At 44.8% G+C, this 18,838-nt stretch overlaps 1 protein-coding gene across 1 annotated transcript in view; it reads left to right on the top strand.

The window, feature by feature from the left end:
- The window catches only part of Clpb (caseinolytic mitochondrial matrix peptidase chaperone subunit B), a 143,422-nt gene that overhangs the window by 23,357 nt on the left and 101,227 nt on the right, over window positions 1–18,838 (top strand). Inside the window, 1 exon segment of the mRNA XM_052761133.1 lies at window positions 332–418. Within this exon segment, the coding sequence (XP_052617093.1) occupies window positions 332–418 (87 nt within the window).

The following is an 18,838-nucleotide window of genomic DNA, read 5'->3' as shown; positions in this document are numbered from 1 at the left end:
TCTTGGGCCAGGGAAGTAGAAGTTCATAGTATCACTATTAAGATAGAGAAGGCTTGGGGGGGGGGATGACAGTATGGAGCTGGGTAGAGAGGGACAAGGGGATGCCTCTGGTGAGGGGAGTGATCTGAGGCTGGGATTGGGGATTAGAACTCAAAGGACTCATCCAACCTCCATATTTGTGATTCTTTATCTGTTCTCTTGAGATAGTGTTCTATTATGTTGTCCAGGCTGACTTTGCACTAACTATATGTCCTAGGTATTTTTCTGTGATTATTTCCACTCTTGTCCATGATAAGCCACACACTGAAAATATTCCTCTGTCTTTTGTCAGACTATTGTCAGAAGGTGCAGATGTCAACGCAAGGCACAAACTTGGCTGGACAGCTCTGATGGTGGCAGCCATCAGCCGAAATGACAGGTAAGAGTCTCCTTCCATCCAGGGCTGCCTGAGCCGGGTGGGTCTCTTCCGACTGTGTCCATGGCTGCTTGCTGCCCACCGTTGCTGCCCCTGCCGTCTCCTTCAGAGGCAGGAAAGCTAAGGCAGGAAGTCCAAAATGCTGCATAGTGGATGTGGAGAGCCACATGTGGTTTCAGATTACAGCAGTTACCATTCATTGGCTTGTGACCTTAGGCAAGTCACTGGTGTTATCAGAGCAGCCACCTGTTTAAGAGCAGATTCTAAATGGTTACGTGTGTGAGTTTTCACCCTATCGAGAAGTCTTCAGTTACTGCCCCTACTGAGGGCTCTCCGAGTGGATTTTTCTTTGGAGGGTCTGGAGACTTTCATCCCTTCCTCCTGTTGGTGGCTTTTCCCTTCATTCAAGGTAATAGCTATCATGTAAAGATAAAAAGTAGGGACTGGAGAGAGCTCAGTCACTAAAGTGCATGAGGACCTGAGTTTGGATCCCTAGCACCATGTGTAAGCCAAGTGCATCTGTAACCCAGCACTGGGAGGATTGCAGGGACAGAGACAAGTGAACCCCAGGGACTCTTTGGCCAGCCACTCTGAGTCAGTGAGTTCCAGGTTTGATGAGATGAGGACCCTGCCTCAAAAAGTCAGATGGATTAGGCTGGGCATGGTGGCACAGGTCTTTACTCCTACTACAGAGAGGCAGAGGCTGGTAGATCTCTGAATTTGAGGCTAGCCTGGTCTACATAGCTAGTTCCAGGCCAGCCAGGGCTACATAATGAAAACCTGTCTCAGAACTTTAATAAACAAATAAGTCACTGGACCCAACATTTGCCTTTAGCCTACACACACAGGCAAGTGCACAAGCACGGACATATGTACCCACACACTAGACACACCAGAAGGAATATAGGTAACTATCTATAACTTTGGTTTTGGTTTGGTTTTTCAAGCCAGGGTTTCTTTGTGTAGCCCTGGTTGTTATAGAACTCACTCTATAGACCAGGCTGGCCTCAAACTTGGAGATCCGCCTGCCTCTGCCTCCTAAGTATTAGAATTAAAGGCATGCGCCACCACGTCTGGCCTTATTTGTATTTCATAGCCACTCCACAAAATAGATATTGTTTGCAGTTGAGAAAACTGAAGCTCAGAGAGAAAAGGTGTTTTACCTAAAGTCATGTGTGCAGGCTGATCCAGCATGCACAGAGTGCATTCTATTCTGGGTATCAGTACTCCATCCAGCCCAGGCTGTTCTGGTTTCTGCCTCAGGGTCTCTAGAAGTCTGGTGGTATGAAGTGTACAGTCATTCTAGCAGTAACTGTATGAAAGAAATTGTGCAACAAAAACAACAAAATGTTTTTAGACTTTTTATCCAGTGCTGGAGATTGAATCTAGGGCTTCCGGCATGTGTGGCAAGCACTTTACCATCGAGACACGCCAGCTCTTAAAGGGATGCTTTCAGAGAAGTACTAGACCCTGTAGCAGAAGCTACTCAGATTGATAGTTAGAGGCACCCGTTTTAATTCTCCCATCATGCACGTCTTTAAGGCTCTTATTGCCAGTTCTGGCCACTTTGGAAAAATCTGGAATGTGGAGAAAAGCCACAAAACTGGGAGTTTGAATTTTAGGACTTGGTCCGCTTCAGCTCATCTGGAGATGCAGCTCTCCTTGAGATAGGCCTCTTTCTGCTCTTATCATGAACTTGGTCTCTATCACTCACTTGCCTTATTTCCATCTTCAGCTCCAAGCATTTATTCTTTAAAGATAGTAATAAGTGCTGGCGATGTAGCTCAGTGGTAGAGTACTTGCCTGGCATTCGATCTCCAGCACCACAAAACAAAAGCAAAAGGAAGAAACTATATATATTTTGCTTTTGAGAGAATCCTGTTGTGATTCTGCGTTTCTCATGTGTTTCTCTCCATGAGAAATTATTTTTACAAACTTTCAGTAAATATGTGTTCTTGGGCTTCGCTAGTCTTTGAAGAATCAAGCCTTGGGGAGTGGAACTGGAGAGATGGTTGAGTGGTTAAGAGCACTGGCTGCTCTTCCAGAGGACCCAGGTTCAATTCCCAGCACCCACATGGCAGCTCACAACTGTCTGTAACTCCAGTTCCAAGGTATGTGGCACCCTCATAGAAATAGATATAGGCAAAACACCAATGTTCATAAAATAAAAATAAATACAATCTTTAAAAATACCTTGGGGAGTTCATAATTTAATATGGAAAAGAAGTGCCAGTAAGGGAAGAGGAAGACAGTCGAAGATTTGGGTGCAGGATCTGCAGGGTGTGGGGTGGTTGGGTTGAAGGGATCTGTCTGGAAGCAGAATAGGTGGCTCACTGTTTCTTATAAGTCAGATAAAAAATGTCCGCTACAGGTTACAAATGGGGAGTTGTTACTCTCTGGTGACCAAGTACACATGTTACCTCTTTATACCCGAGCACATGTTACCACACACGTTATTTCCCACCACTGATTCTACACCCACCTACCCATTGTCTTGCCTAGTTTGCAAGTTTTTCCATAGGTGGGAAGAGTCAGTGGTGGTGAAGCCGGCAGTGTTTCTTCTGTGTGGCCTTTTCAGAGTTGAGACTAAATAGGAAATCGCACTCTTCTTAAGAACACTCTCAATTAGTGACCAGATAGCTAGAGGATGTGCTTTTGGGGACACTGCTCTCTGAGTTTAATGAGGTGTTGGTTTAACTGATTGCTCTGTCCTTCTCCAGGGACATTAGCAAATCAGTGACACCTGTTGAGCAAAATGAGTGTTGGCTTTTACCTATTTGGCTTCTAAGACTATTACTAGTTGGTTTTGTTTTTTGTTTGTTCGTTTTATCTTTGTAAACATTTTCTCGTACATAAATGTTTGTTATACATTGGGCATAGCCCTGAGCTCTCCCTTTGTGTTGTTGTTTTTTAACCAGTGCTGGAAATTGAGCCTAGGGTCTTTTGAGATGGAGGTACTGGTTGAGATAGGGTCTCATGTAGCCCAGGCTGACTTTGAACTCCTGATCCTCCTACCTTAGCTTCCTGAGTGTTGGGATTTAGGCATGTGCCACCATGCCCAGTGTAATTACTAGCATTTTTTTTTTAAATGTTGGTGGGTGAGAATGTTATATACAAGTATGTGCATATGTGTGCACTCACTAATGTATGTACTTATGGAGACTAGAAGTCAGTGCTGAGCCAGGTGGTGATGGCGAATATCAGTGATGGCACTTTCAAGGCAGAAGACAGGTGGATCTCTGAGTTCGAAGCCAGCCTGGTCTACATAGTGAGTTCCAGGACAGCCAGGGCAACACAGAGAAATCTTGTCTCGAAAAATGAAAAAGTCAGCATTGGGTATCTTTCTCTATCACTCCCCATTGTATTTTTTGAGATGTAGTCTCTCACTGAACTTGGTGATTTGACTGACTGGCTAACAAGCTCCTGGACCCACCTGCCTCTGCTTACCTCTGCACTGGAGTTATAGACATGGTGCCATACCCAGCTTTTACTCAGATACCCAGACCCACACTCAGGCCTCATGCTTGCCCCCTGAGCCATCCAGCCACAACTGCTGGGTTTTTAAGTATCCATTCTATGCCCTCCTCTTTCTTCCGTTTTCCAAGTGGAACAACTTTTTATTGAAAATAGCCCTTGTCTGGTTAGGTTTATTTATTAATATCACATATAAGTTTGGGGGTCCCTACTGGTGCTAGGTACTTGAAATAACATCAGTGATAAACAGATCTCTGTCATGTAGAATGCTTTGGATGAAAGTAGGGAAAGCAGAGAGGCACTTCCCCTTCATTCAAGGCTGACAGCAGAGGACTTCTGCTTCCTTTAGATGTTTGCAGCCTGTGGACCCAAAGAGAGCCCAGTTCACCCTCAGGCATCAGCTTAACGTGTTAAGTCCATGGGGCTCTAGAACATAATCGCCTCAAATCTTTAAGGAGCTTAGCTGCTCACCAGTTGGGATTTCTGAATGCATTTATTTTATTTAGTTTTGAATAGGAAATGCAATGTCATCACTGTAAACTTTGTAAGTATGCACAGAAGCTTAATTTAAGATTTACTCCTTTATTTTATTTATAAAAAGGTTTTGAAGTGACTTAATTAAATACAAATATATATCAAAGATTTAAAACTGGATCAAGATCAAAATAATATTTTTAAAAGGAAAGATAATTGTATCAGGATATTGAGCCAGAGGTTTTCTTTTCTAAAAATAGGTTGTTTGTGTAAAAATAATATTGAGAAGAACGTGGCAGTCTCCCGAATTCCTTCTATCTAAAGATTAGTTCTTGAGTCATACTTAACATAAGTGGAAGTTTGCTGTATTGACTGTAAATTAGGTAACTAATGAAGCCAAATATCAATTCGGAGTTTTGGTCCTGGAGAGAGACACTTTGTTCTGAAGTTCCTTTAATATTATTTCATACATCCAGCAAACTTTGAACCATCATGTGTCAGATGCTGATGTGCTGAGCCACCTGAAGATTCAGAGTGTAAGCAATCACAAACTTTGTCCTAAAAACATTACTTGAGGGAGCAGGAAAGTGGTTTGGCCAGTAAAGTCTGGCTGCATAAGTAAGAAGACCCACATTAAAAGCTGGTCAGGACAGTGTACCCACCTGCCTGTAATCCCAGGCCTGGCAAGGTAAAAATGGGCAGGTCCCTGGGCCTTGCTGGGCTGCCCTAGTGAGCTCCAAGGCCAATGAATAATCTTGTTTCAAAAATAAGGTAGAGAGAATTGAAGACATTCAACATCAGCCCCTAGCTTCCACACATATGTGCCCATGTATACATAGCACATCACACACAATTACACACACACACACACAAGTTTGACTTCTGATAAGGACTTGAGTAATATAATGGCCATTGTCCTAAATAGCCAAAGACTTACTGACACTCTACCAGGACCATCACTTAGTCAGCCCTAGGAACAGCTTGGGTAGAATATTAACAGTAACAGTCACTGGTTTCCAAGCCCTTGATGAGCCTCCTGCCACAAGGCACTTGTTTAGCCTGAGTCCGGATGCCCCATTCTGTGTTGCACTCTGACCCAGCCAAACTAAAGGCCAAGCCACACGGTCCTGGGATGATCATTTCCACTTAGAATAGCCTTTACCAGCTAGTGCAAATATATGGAACTTTCAGTGAAATTCAATTAGTCTTCCTTTAAGAAGGAAAAGAAATCCAATTTTACCAAACATGGACAGACGGTGGACAGCACTTTGATGTTACAACCTCTCAGTGGTGCTTTACTTAGTCACAAGTTCATAAGCAAGAAGGCTTAATTACTTGGGAAAACACAGAATTAAAGCGAGACACAATGTCTGAGTATCTGCTGTCGAGCGACTTGATTCGAACCTGTGCACCCAGTTCGTGTGTGGTGGAAACTTTGATGTGTGGGATGACAAGCTGAAAGTCATGACCTGCTTGGAGAATCTCCTTCAGATGGCAGTTGCAGGATATGTAGGCGGAGAGGCAGGGTCTGCCAGGCCTGTTTGCTCAACTTTGATGTCCAAGCAGCCACAGGCTCCACTGTTTGCTCTTTCACTGGAGGATGGATTGGGAGCCTCCCACCTTTCCCAGTGGACAATTGCCACCAATGAAGTGTGACGACTGTTGACCATTCCAGAAGCCTGGCGAACCAGAACAGGGCTTTGGGAAGTACAGAGGCGGGTGAGGGTGGGAGGCTGTTTGTAAGACAGTCATTTCTCCAGATGTAGCTTTCCTTAAAGTCCTGGGGTGGTTGGAGCATGCAGTGGAGATAAAAATAGTCTTCTATTAGCAGACACCAAGTACAGCTTGAGCTAAGGTCCAGTATGCCAAGAATATTTGCAAATTGAAAGTTTAAGTCTTTCTTGTTCCCTTCATCAGAGTATATGTGCAGAGAGAAACGGTATGGTAAAAAAATGGCATGGTCTAGATCATTTTAGTTTCTAATTCCTCAAAAAGCAAGCTGTGAAAACATATGTCTGATTAAGAAATAGTAGTAGACTATATAAAGAACTTTTACAAATCAATCAAAAGACAAGCAACTATTTTTTTTAAGTGAGCAAAGGACTTGAGATATATCACTTAAATAAGGGATAGATGGAAAATGTGCATATGAAAAGACATATCATTAGTCATTAGGGAAATAGAAATTAAAATTATAATACTATGCTAACAGTACTAAATCCTGGCAAAGTTGCAGAAAGAATTGCCATGCATTGCTTATAGGGCATATAATGATACAGCCACATCGGAAAATACTTGCACAGTTCCTTACAGAAGGAAAGCAAACATGTGCCACATAGCACAGAAATATCAGCTCCTAGAGAAATAAGGTATTTGTCCTAGAGATAAATGACTTGTATGCAGATATCTGTAGCTATGTATGTAGACTTGTATGCAGACATCGTAGAACAACCAAAGCCTGGAAGTCACTCAAGTGTCCATCAAGTAGCAAACGGACAAATTGTGGTACATCCATGCAATTGAACATCCCTCCATAGTTTAGGGGTCGGGGGCAAGGGAAGCTGGAGAGATGGGTTAGTGTTTAAGAGCACATACTGCTCTTACAGAGGACCTGAGTTCATTCAGTTACCAGCATCCACATCAGGCAGCTCACAAACACCTATAACACCAGCTCCAGCTCGAATACCCTCTTATGGACTCCACATGCATTTGCACGTACCCACCCTATCCCACCCTCACCACATTACATAACCCAAAAGAAGTCTTTTTTGGTTTAGGGTCTCATTATGTAGCCTCAGCTGGCTTCAAACAAGATGATTTCTTTGCTTCCTTTTAAGGTGTGTACCACCATGCTCCTGGCAATAAATCTAATTTTTTTTTTTTTAAGAGAACAAGGAGGTTAGGGAGATGGTTCTGTCAGTAGGAGCATTTGCTTGTGCAAGTAATGAGGACCCAAATTCTAATCCCAAGTACCCACATTAAAAAAAAAAAAAGCTGGGCATGCATGCACATCCATATAACCTCAGTATTGAAGGGTTGGAGACAGGCAGATTCCTGGAGCTCACTAGCCAACCAGCCTAACTGGGATGCCACCTTCAGGTACCATGAGAGACGCTGTCACAAGGACAAGTCCTCTGGTTTCTGCATGCACAGCCACAAGTTTGTCCACCTGCACACAGAAGGGGAGAACAGGAACTACTCAAGATACAGAACCAAAAAAGGTTTCTTCAAAAGCCTTATGCTACAGTAAAGTCAACCAAAATCTACCTGTTGTAAAATTCCATTTATACCATATTCTGGAAAAGGTAGTTAGTGTTCTAGGGACAGAAATCAGATGAATAATTGGGTTTGGAAGTGCAAAGGGTATAGAGGACCTTTTAGGATGGTAGAAATATTCAATATTCTATATCTTTTGGTTGGTTGGTTGGTTGGTTGGTTGGTTTTTCGAGACGGTTTTTCTGTGTAGCCTTAGCTATCCTGGAACTCACTATGTAGACCAGGCTGGCTTCGAACTCAGAGATTCACCTGCCTCTGCCTCCCAAGTGCTAGGATTAAAGGTATGGGCCACCACCGCCACCGCCACCACCACCACTGGCTAATATTCTATATCTTAATGATTGTGGTGATTACATGTGGTTACCTACAAAATTATTAAAATGCATTAAGTCAAACATCTTGAAAAGTTATTCTTGGCTACAAAATGATGTTAAGACCAATCTGGTTACATCTACATTGACCCTGTCTCAAAAAATGTATGTATATATACACACACACATACACACACATGCACATAGGTGTATTTTAGAATGGTATTTCAAAAGCATAAATGATACTTCAGTAAACATGACTTAGAAAAGCAATTTTAAAAGCTGTCATCCCAGAGCTGGATGTGGTAGTTCATGTCTGCAATCCCAACATTTCAAAGGCTGAGACAGGAGGATTCCCACAAGTTGGAATCCAGTCTGGGCTATATAATGAAGGAGTTTCAGACCAGCCTGGGCTAGAGTGAAACCCAACCTTTAAAAAGCAAAATAGATAGCATAGGCACCCCTGTAATCCTAGCTCTCAGGAAGCAGAGGCAGGAGCATGCAGTAAGCTCAAGGCCAACTGGAGCTATATATTGAGGTCCTGTCTCAAAAAAACAAAACAACTAGTTAAATAGCTAGCTAGATAAATAAATAAATAAAAACTGTCACCTCTCTTGAATATTCATTATTAGCTGTGACTGATGATATACTGAGAATTCGTGTTTGTGGTATTACAGTTAGTTACCAAGAGTGTTTTGATTCTTTCTATTGATGGTATCCAGCAACAGAACACTACGTTCTCATGGTTAGTAGAGAATGGAGATCAGTGATTTCATGAAGTATTGCTACTGGGGAATAGTGAGAGTCACCTTTGTCACAGTATATGCTCACAAGGTATATGACTCTTCATTCCAGTGAGGAGAAAGTCGGCGCTATTAGGTGTCTCCTTACCCCTAGGCTGCAGGTCAGTGAGACCCCTGAATAGTGAGGCTGTTACTAGGATCCTGAAAGAGATCCATGGTGTAGACATTTAGATTTGAGGCTTCTGGAGCCTGCCTGTTTCTGCAAGCTCTGCCTCAGAGAAGGTGCAAATCTGAGGGAGAGTGAGGACCCCAGCAGAACTGTTTGAAATTCCCCATGAGAGCCTCCCTCCTCCTCCTCCTGCCTTTGCCCGCCCCCCCCCCCCCCCCCCCCCCCCCCCCCAGTGCACTTCATCAGCATAGGAAGGACTGGTTCCCGGCACTGCCTGCCCTGCTTGGCTGGCGTCCCTGAGGAACTGAGCTAATGAGTGGATAACACGCATTTGCCAAGGCCTTCCTGGATGTGGTACCTGGGCTTTGTTAATTTTCAGATGCTGCCATCCTTGGCTGACGACCATTTAATTCTCTTTCAGAGCAGTCATTTATTTTTAGCATTTGCTTATTTTCCCTCCACCTCACCCAGGAAGGGGGACCATTAAGTCCTGTCTGTAAGAAACCAGTGGTCCCTGACAGGGTGTTGTCCCACAGGGGAGGCTCTATAGGCCTCTCTCTCTTATGTACCCAGAGACTCCACAGGTGGTCTTGGTGCCAGCAAGCCAGTGCTGCCCTTGCTGGACTCTGGCAGCCTTCTTTGCTGCTGCCTGGATCAGAGGTAGAGCAGGCAAGGCATCCCTGTCTGTATACTTTGGCAGGAAGAGGAGCTGGCAGGATCTAGGACCAGAGAATGCTATGGGAAGATTCTCAGGGTTTCTGTTGCTGAGATGGAACACCGTGACAAAGCAACTTAGGGAGGAAAGGGCTTATTTGGCTCACACTTCCACATCCCCGTTCATCATTGAAGGAAGTGAAGACAGGAACTCAAACAGGGCAGGAACCTGGAGGCAGAAGCTGTTACTGAGGCCATGGGGGATGTTGCTTACCCGTCTGATTCCTCTGGCTTGCTCAGCCTGCTTTCTCTCAGAACCTAGGCCCACCAGCCCAGGTTGATGACCCTCCCCCATCAATCACTAGTTAAGAAAGTGCCCTACAGCCATATCTTATGGAGGCATTTTCTTAATTGAGGGTCCCTTCTCTCAGATTAAATTAGTCAAGTTCGCTAAAAAACTATTTGTGCCAAGTTGACATAAAACTCTCCAGCACAAAGACCTTAGTTATAAGCATTGGCAACCTTCCTCTCTGGCTGTGACTGCCTATCTAGCATAGGTATATCCAGTCTTCCTCTCAGGATATCTATGAATGCAGCCCAAGACATTCGAAGATGACAACACGGTATCTCCATGCCATAAGGTTGGACATCTCTAGGTAGTATGTAAACAGTCGTGGGCTCTAGGGTCAGATATCTGGGTTTAAATTTAAACTCTGCTCTTACTCACTAGGTGCTTGTCAAGTTATTTGACTTCTTTTGTGATTGTTTCCCCAGCTGTAAAATAGAATAAGTGTGTCTACCTCAAAGCTGCAAGGTCTAAATGTAGGAACATACAGAAAGTGTTTAGAACAGTGTCTGCCATATAGTAATCTGTGGTGAAGTTAAGTGCCTTCATTATGATTACTGGCTTCCCCAGAAAGGCCTTCAGGTAAGTCTACCTTAGATGTGGTGGCAATAGTACCTGCCTCATCGGCAACTTAGCTGACCAAGAGTCAGCAGGGTTCTGGAATTCTCTTTCCACCACTTTTCCCTCTAAGAAGCTATAACAAGGGACCCCTGAGTAAGATTCCCTGATATGTAGTTGGCTTTTGTCCCAGGTGGCCCTCTGCCCAATGCAGGACAGTGCCTAGTATTTCCCAGCAAGGAAGGGTGGGCAAGGGTGCTGGCCAAGTGCCTGGAAAACCAGTGCCATGCCCCCAGAAAAGTACCCAGGGCTTGATGGTTCTCCACTGCTGCTGTGGCCGATTATCTCTGAGTAACAAAGAATCATTTCTAATCCCATTTGGAATCGTTGCTCATGATAATCCTGTTTCGTAGTAATGATATTCCAATTGCAGCGTGCTCCTGTTTCTAGTTTGGCAGATGCATGCCTCGACCTCAGGCAACCCAAGACACTGCTCGATGGAAAGCTGTGCCAGCTCATTTGCCTAACGTGACAGTATCAGTCCTCCCCACCCCATTTCAATTCTATATCTTATCCTGGAGTTGTGTGTTCAGTGCTCTTTCTTCTGGAGAGTGTCAGTTGGGGCAGGGAGGCATCCAGTGCCATCTGGTTCAGCTGCTGAGGAAAGGCTGTTCATTTTGGGGACTGTGATATGGTCCAGACCCATACCTCTTCTTTAAGATGCATCTTCCAGTGCGTCTGTGCCATAAGCTACTTATCTGAATAGGGTTCTCAAGCTGGAGGGGCCAGGGTCTGAGTTAGATAAGGCCAGAGTGTCCTGGTTTCAGCAGTGTGACCTCTACATGAGTAAAATACGATGTGGGAAATAATGTATTTACACTAATAAATGGTGAATGACCTGGTTAGTTGTTTATATATGAATAGACATAAGACTCCAGAGCCAGAGTCAAGTGATGAGCCATGGGACTATGTTCTGTTCAGTAGCTACATCACTGATTTCATTGAGGCCAATCAAACTGGCAGATTAAATGATGTGCAAAGACATACTGATAGGCTAGGTGAAAGTATATTATCTCAACGGTTTATAACAATGGTTAAATTGGTGCTGGTAAAAAATTAATAGGGCCAAGGGTATAGCTCAGGATTATAGTGTTTATATGTCATGTATAAAGCCTTGGATTCAATCCTCAGCACTGCAGAAAGAATTCGTGTGTGTGTGTGTGTAGACTAAAGGTCAACATTGAGTGTCTTCCTCTGTGGCTATAAACCTTGTTTTTTGAGACACAGTCTCTCACTGAACCTGAAGCTCACCATTTGGCTCTACTGGCTGGCCAGTGAGCACTGGGGATCTGCCTTTCTCTGCCTCCCCTCCAGTGTTAGTAGTACAGGCACGTGCTACCACACTGGACTATTTTCTGTATGAGTGCTAAGGATGGAACTCAAGTCCTTAGGCTTGCACAGTAGGCACTTTGCTGACTGACTGGGCCATCTCCCCAGCCCAAGAATTCTTTTTTTTTTTTTTAAGATTTATTTTTATGTGTAGTACTTTGTCTGCATATATACCTAGTGCCCACAGAAGCAAGAGGGTTTCAGATCCCCTGGAAATAGAGTTACAGGCTATGATTGTTTGAATGAGAATGGCCCCCATAAGCTCATATGTTTGAATAGTTGGTTCCCCATTGGTGGAACTATTTGAGAAGAATTAGGAGGTGTGGCCTTGCTGGAGGAGGTATGTCACTGGGGGCAGGCTTTGAGGTTTTAAAAAACTCAAGCCGGTCCCATTGTGTCTCTGCCTTCTGCTTTTGGTTTTGAGATGTGAGCTCTCAGCTGTTCCTGCTGTCATGCTTTCACTCAGCTATCATGAACTCTAGCCTTCTGAAACCATACGTCCAATTAAACACTTCCTTTGATAATTTCCCTTGGTCATGGTGTTTTTTCACAGCAGTAGAAAAATAACTAATACACAGCTGGTTGTGGACTACCATGTGGGTACTGGGAACTGAACCCGGTCCTCTGGAAGAAGAGCCAATACTCTTAACCACTGAGTTATCCCTCCAGCTCCCTAAGAATTCCTTTTAATTAAAAAATTAATAGAGGAACTGGAGAAATGACTTAGGAGTTACGATTGCCTGCAGTGTTACAGAGGACCTAAGTTCAGCTTCCAGCATCCATGCCTGACAGTTCACAGCCACCTATAACTCCCACTTGAGTAGCTAATGCCCTCTTCTGTACTCCATACAAATATACACACACAGACAGACACTGATACATATACATATAAATAAAATGAATCTTTGAAAAAGGAGGGCATCTTCAAGAGGACCCAGATTCGATTCCCAGCACACACATGGCAGCTCACAACTGTCTGTAACTCCAGTTCCAGGGGATCTGACACCTTCACGCCGATGCACATAAAATAAAGTTAAATAAATTTTAAAAAAAGAAAGAAGGAAAAATAAGAGGGGTGAATGTACAGATCAGTAGTTAAAACCAAAACTCCTGTGAAATCCAAGGTAATACTTAGGTAAGTACTAACTAAAAGCTCCATGTCCCAAGTGGCCATGTGCAGGACAGTGTCCAGTGTGCGTAGTGTAGCATTTCCCATTTAGTCATTTTTTTTTTAACCCAGCCTTGTCGTACTCTGATGGGTCATTTGCCGGAGAGTCTAGTTTAGACCTATACTGCAGGCAGAAGCCCTGACAACAAGGTTTGGTGACCATATGTTATGAGCCATAGCCTAGAGGTCATGGAGTCATCTTAGAACTAGTCAAGGATTGTCCTAGGAAGGCTGAGCTGGTGATCTTCATTCCTTGGCTCTCACCTTACTATGCCATGCTTTTTTTGAGCCTTACACCTATGTGTCACCCATCTTGGACCACCACTGATTCTGACCCTTGTTCATCTTGGACACATTCTCTTTGTCCCAGCTAGCTGCTGTGACTTGCTTTGCTTTAACTGCCTAGCGGGTCAGTGGCTGAGATAGTACAACACTAGGCAGGGGTGGGGTGGTGGTGGAGCATGCCTTTAATCCCAGCACTTGAGAGGCCGAGGTAGATTTCTGAATCAAGGCCAGCCTGGTCTACAGAGATAGTACAACAACTTGACAGAGCCACTGAGGCTTAAGGAATGTGCCCGGGTTTAGACCCAGTCTGAACTGTATTTTTGCATCTTGGCCAAGGAGTGAAGATCACCAGCACAGCCTAGGAATCCTTGACGAGTTCTAAGAGGACTCCATGACCTTGTATACATTTGGCTCTTGCTGAGCCTCTGTCTGCTCCTTTAAAAACAGTATGTCTTTCTTTGCAAGTCGCATAAAGATCCGAACTAGTGATTCTGCGAGGTGCCTAGTACACTGGTGCTTATGATGGATGGTTTCTGGTTTTGTACTAACTCTACAGAAGCTTATTACTGTCCTATGAGAAACTGGAACACATTTTCCACAGGTACCTTACTTGCTACCTTTCTTCAATTCATTTGTAAAGAAGCTAGCTTTACAAAGAAAACTCTCTGTCTCCCTGTCCTTCGCCTTCCCAGTTCATGCACAGTGCCAGAGGGCCTCTAGAGTTAGCACACATCAGTGCCTGTGGTCAGGTTGCCCAGCCTGGTGAAGTCAGACAGTAGACCAGGCTACTGAACATCCCTCCCCCCCGACACACACACCTCTTGACTTTCCAGCCCAGCTCCCAAATTGACTTCTTGACTTCCTCATTGAGATGTGGCCTGGGTTGGGAAGAGTTACTCTGTTGTCTCCTGCCTGTGACTTACCACAGTGGCCCTGTATGTGCTTTAGATGTGGGATGGGGAAGAGGAGGAGGATGTAGAGTATCTCGTGAAGCTTGACATTGTGCGGGGATGACCTGGATCTGGAATCACTGTCCTTTGCTTCAACTCCAGCTGCTCAGCAGCCTTCTTGACCACACCTGGCCCAGCCCCAGCTCCCACCTCCCACCATAGGCTTCTCTTCTCTCCCCTAAACAATGTGAGGACCCCAAGCCACTGCAGCCATTGAAACCAGAAAGTAAGTCTTAACACTGATGACTGTAAGGCCCCCACACACACACACACTGGGGCCTGAAAGCAACAGCTCACTGAGGTCAGAATGAGCCAACGTCCGACAAGCACTCCCCCCTCTAATCTAATTACTGCTAGATCAACAAATTAATTAGCTGTGGCTCCAAAGGGAATTCCCTGAGTCCCAGGAACTGCCTCTTGGGGACCACTCTCCCAAGCAAGTCCTCAGTTTTGTCTAGGAATTGTCTGCAAGCTGGGAAGGGCCTGGTGCGTAGAAAGAAAGATGCAGGTTTTCACAGCTAACCACCTGCAGCCTGCTTCAGACCTTCAGAAGGTTAGGTAGAAGAGTCACTTTTCTTCCAGATTTCTTTTCCATTCCCCATCAAATAAAATGATTGTATTCCTTTCTCATTCATGTATTCATGTACTCATTCAGAAAACAGAATCTGTGAAGTGCCCAGTACACTGGTTAGTGTGATACAATGGTTACAGATTTCAAAGTAAATATACAGAAGATCTAAGTGCCTGCATTGAGTACAGGGCTGAGAAATAAGTTTGGAGACATGGCTCTTGTTTTTGTACTCTGGTGGGAAGGCAAATGAGAGTCAGTAGGCAGCTGTCAACCATGAAGGCCACCTGGGTGCTGTGCAAAGAGGAAGGATGAAACCCCAAGTTGGGGGCCAGAGGGCATCACCGAGTTCATGATGTGCCAGTTGCTACCTCAAAGGTGAAAGAGCACTAGCCAGTTGAAACAGGGAACATTAATGTGATATCTTTGGCCTTTGATATACTTCAGGGAGTCTACTGTTTATATTGGGTCCCTAATTCTTCAGTCCAAAAGATCACTGATTTTTTTAGGACTTAGAAATTCTATAATTGAGGAAACTTCCTAGAAGGAATAACCTTTGCAAGAAAGGACCAAGCTCAATGTATAAATAGAAGTGGATACTCAGTCCCCCTTAAAAAGTCATATATCCATGTTGCTGTGTGTGCATCAGCTTGACTGCATCTTATCCTAGCATGTGGCTTCCAGAACAGAATGGCTTTACTGGTCTATCTACCCTGACAATGCATGAAGAATCTCAGACTCCCATGTTCTCGCTGTACTTGGTATTTCTCAGCTTTCTAACTTTTGTCAGTATATTGAGTTTCAAGAAGGAGCTCGTTGTTGTTTTAGTTTGCGTTTCTCTCATAGCAGATGAACTATTATATGCTTCCTCATCTGTTCTCTGGTGTCCTCTTCTGGAAAGTGACTTCATATCCTTGCCCTGGTTTCCGTCTCTTCCCCAATCATAACTTGTCTGTTGAGATTTACTACAGACTGATAGCTGAGAGTCAGTTTGAGGAAGTGAGAGCTCTGTAGCACACCTCTCATACTGTAGACACTCTCTGCTTCTTCATTAGTAAGGATGAGCTATCTCTAGCTGTGAGATAGGCAGATCTTTCTGTAGACCACCAGAGGCCAGATCCTGAGCTGCCAGAGAGAATTGCTGTTAACTCAAGGCCGGTAAGAACCAGTTGAGTAGTTCCTTTGAATAGAGATGAAAGATTAGAGAAAACTCAGTTGAACTGAATGCTGTCCTCTGCCTCCTTTAGTCAAGTAATTAAGACCCCGTGTAGGCCATATCCTGTTTGATAGTAGCTACTTAAATTTAAGGCCGTGGAGGCTCAGCCTAGGCCTGCAACCTGGCAGTCAGCATGCCAGTACCAGAACAGAGGAGAAATAGATCCTACCCGCCACTGGGCTGTCATCTTTTGTCCTTACTGCTCTACCAGCTGCCCCACCATCTCCCTGTGCTCACCTCTCCTCCCACTCACGCTTTGGACCAGGGAGTTTCTTTCCCCTGTAGCAGGAAAGAAGCAGAAATCACTTCCTTCCCAGCATCCCTTCATTTCTGTGAACTTCTTGGCAATCCCTGTGTCTGGCTTATAGCTAAGCTTGTCCTCAGCAGCCTTGCAGTTGCTTTCTCTAGCCAGGCTCACACCCTAGCCTGTGTTGCTGGACCCACAGTGCAGTGGGGATCTTTGGTCATCCGTGCTAGAAGTGAACGGTTTTCTAACCTAGGTTGGGCTGGCTTCCATACAAAGGTGCTAATCAGAGATCAGTGCTCCGTGCTGGTGCTCTGAAGATGTGACCATTGCTGGAGAGAAAAATTCATAGCCATCTGACAAGGTGTTTGGAGCCGTGGTTGGCAGGAGGAGCAGTCGATTCCTTAAGGCCTGTCTTCCCTCAGTGGGGCTGCTGCCTTTTGAGTTTTATCAGACAGGAAGGGAATCTTCTCGAGGCTGCAGATGAGTCACTATCTTGGATTGCTTATCCTCTTCAGTCTCCAAGTTTTCGAAGTGAATTGCCCATTTCTTTGATTGAGTTAGCAGCCCCAGGGCTGATTCCCAGCCACTTTCCTCTCCCCATCCTGCCAGACCACTGTCTGCCCTTCAGGGCCAAGGGCAGCATACACGGTTGCTTGGACACGTCCTGCAGCCTGCAAATTGGACAGATGAAATCAATACTCATGAACCTGGAGAAGCCCAGGTAGCACAGTTAGTGACACTAGCTGCCTGAAGGGACAGCCTGCCACAAGAGGGGGTGTGATTGAATAGTGATTGGACACAGCAGCTGAGGATTAACCAAATTATGTCCCTTTGAATTTAGATTGACAAACCCTTCTCATTTGGACTTGAAAACATGTCAACTTGTGCAGACTATAGAAGAACTGCCTACTTAGTGTAGGGCTATGCCGGCATACATCCTGGGAGGGGTCAGTTCAGGCCCAGATTCAACTTATTCTTTTTGTCAACCATGAGAATAAGCTCCTGTCTGTGCAGCTTTTTCCATATACCTGTAGGTACTATAGAGTTTACTTCCCTCATAGTCTGCTAGGACGCATTGCTGTCTCTGTTATTCTGCTAAGGAGGAGGAGGCTCTAGGTCGAATGCCTTGTCCAAGACTCCATCTGTAAATGACAGAACTGTGTTTGGACTCCAGGTCTCCATGCATGTTAGAAAGTGCCATACTGTCTACTCAGTTTAAGTGCTTTAACCCATACTTCCCTGAACTTCATTGGTTTTCTCTGGGGCCAACAAGTTAGCTCAGAAGCCCAATGACTTGTGTTCCATCCTTGGGTCCTTCATGGTAGAGAACTATGTAGCTAGTCAAAGGCTAGCCTGGGCTTCAAAAGACCTTGGCTCAGCCCTGTTAGTTGAGGTGTGGGTGAGCCAGCCCCAAAGTTGTGAGCATGGGAGAGATGAGAGAGATGTTCCCATTCCTCATCTGTCTTGTCTGAGACAGGTAGGAGAGCTGGTCCTGTGGTCATAAGAGTGGGATAGCCATCCCTGACCTCCACCAGCTGCAACACTCGGGAGAGCAGGCCCTGCACCTTGCCAGGGCAGCACAATTGAGTGCAAGTGTGGGTGAGCCAGGCCTGAAATTGTGACCATAGGAGAGCTGTCCCCATTACCCATCTGTCTTGTGGCAGCATAGGGGAGGTGCCCCCCATCAACATCTGGGGCAGGTGGGAGAGCTGACCCTGTGGTCATAAGAGCCAGAGAGCCAAGCCTATTAGCACAGGTGTGAGTGAGCCAGCCCTGAAGTTATAAACACAGGAGAGCTGTCCTCAGGCCCAGACCCAGGGTTATAGCTTGACCCACCCCATCTATGTCCTGCTGGAACATGTGAAGGAACCTGACCCGAAGACCCAAAGCTGCAGAATCTCCACACCATAGGGCAACAACAGGATGGATACCCAGGAAGAGTCCTAATGATGACCCAGCATGGATAGTGTAGTAGAAACCAGAGGCCTCGAACCAGACAATGACTCTGCAATGAACACTTGCAAATAAAGATGTGTGGACAAAGGGTTTATGGCATGACTCACTGTGTCACACTGCAGCTTCCATGATGAGATTTTTTAAGTTTTTCCCTTTTTTAAATTTTTTTTCCTTTTTTCTCTTAAATTTTGCTTTATTAGGGGGCATGCAGGGGCAGAGGACGGGTATGAAGGGATGGGGAAATGAATGGGCCTCAAGATACATGAAGACCTTGGTTCAAAAATAAAAATTACCTTTTTTTTTTGGAAACAGTATGTCACACTTACAGGCTAGCCTCAATTTTCTTGAAATCCTCCTGCCTCAGCCTCCCTGCTGTTGAGTTTACTAGCACAAACCATTGCTCCTGGCATTGTTTGTAACCCAGGCTAGCCTTGAACGCACTATGTGGCTGAGGATGACCTTGACTCCAGATCCTCCAAGTACTGGGATTAAATGTGGACTCATAGAATTGCATCTTATTTGATGGGTTGTTATAGATCTTGTATAGACATATAAATATTATAAGCACAACTTACCTGATAATGCCCGCACTCACCAGTGTGTGTACCTTCACTCTAAGAAAAACTCTCTCCCAGTTCT

Source organism: Peromyscus californicus, unplaced genomic scaffold (genome assembly GCF_007827085.1).
Source record: "Peromyscus californicus insignis strain IS unplaced genomic scaffold, ASM782708v3 Scaffold_4__1_contigs__length_199733344, whole genome shotgun sequence".
Lineage (NCBI taxonomy): Eukaryota > Metazoa > Chordata > Mammalia > Rodentia > Cricetidae > Peromyscus > Peromyscus californicus.
This window is presented reverse-complemented; position numbering and strand designations above follow the sequence as displayed.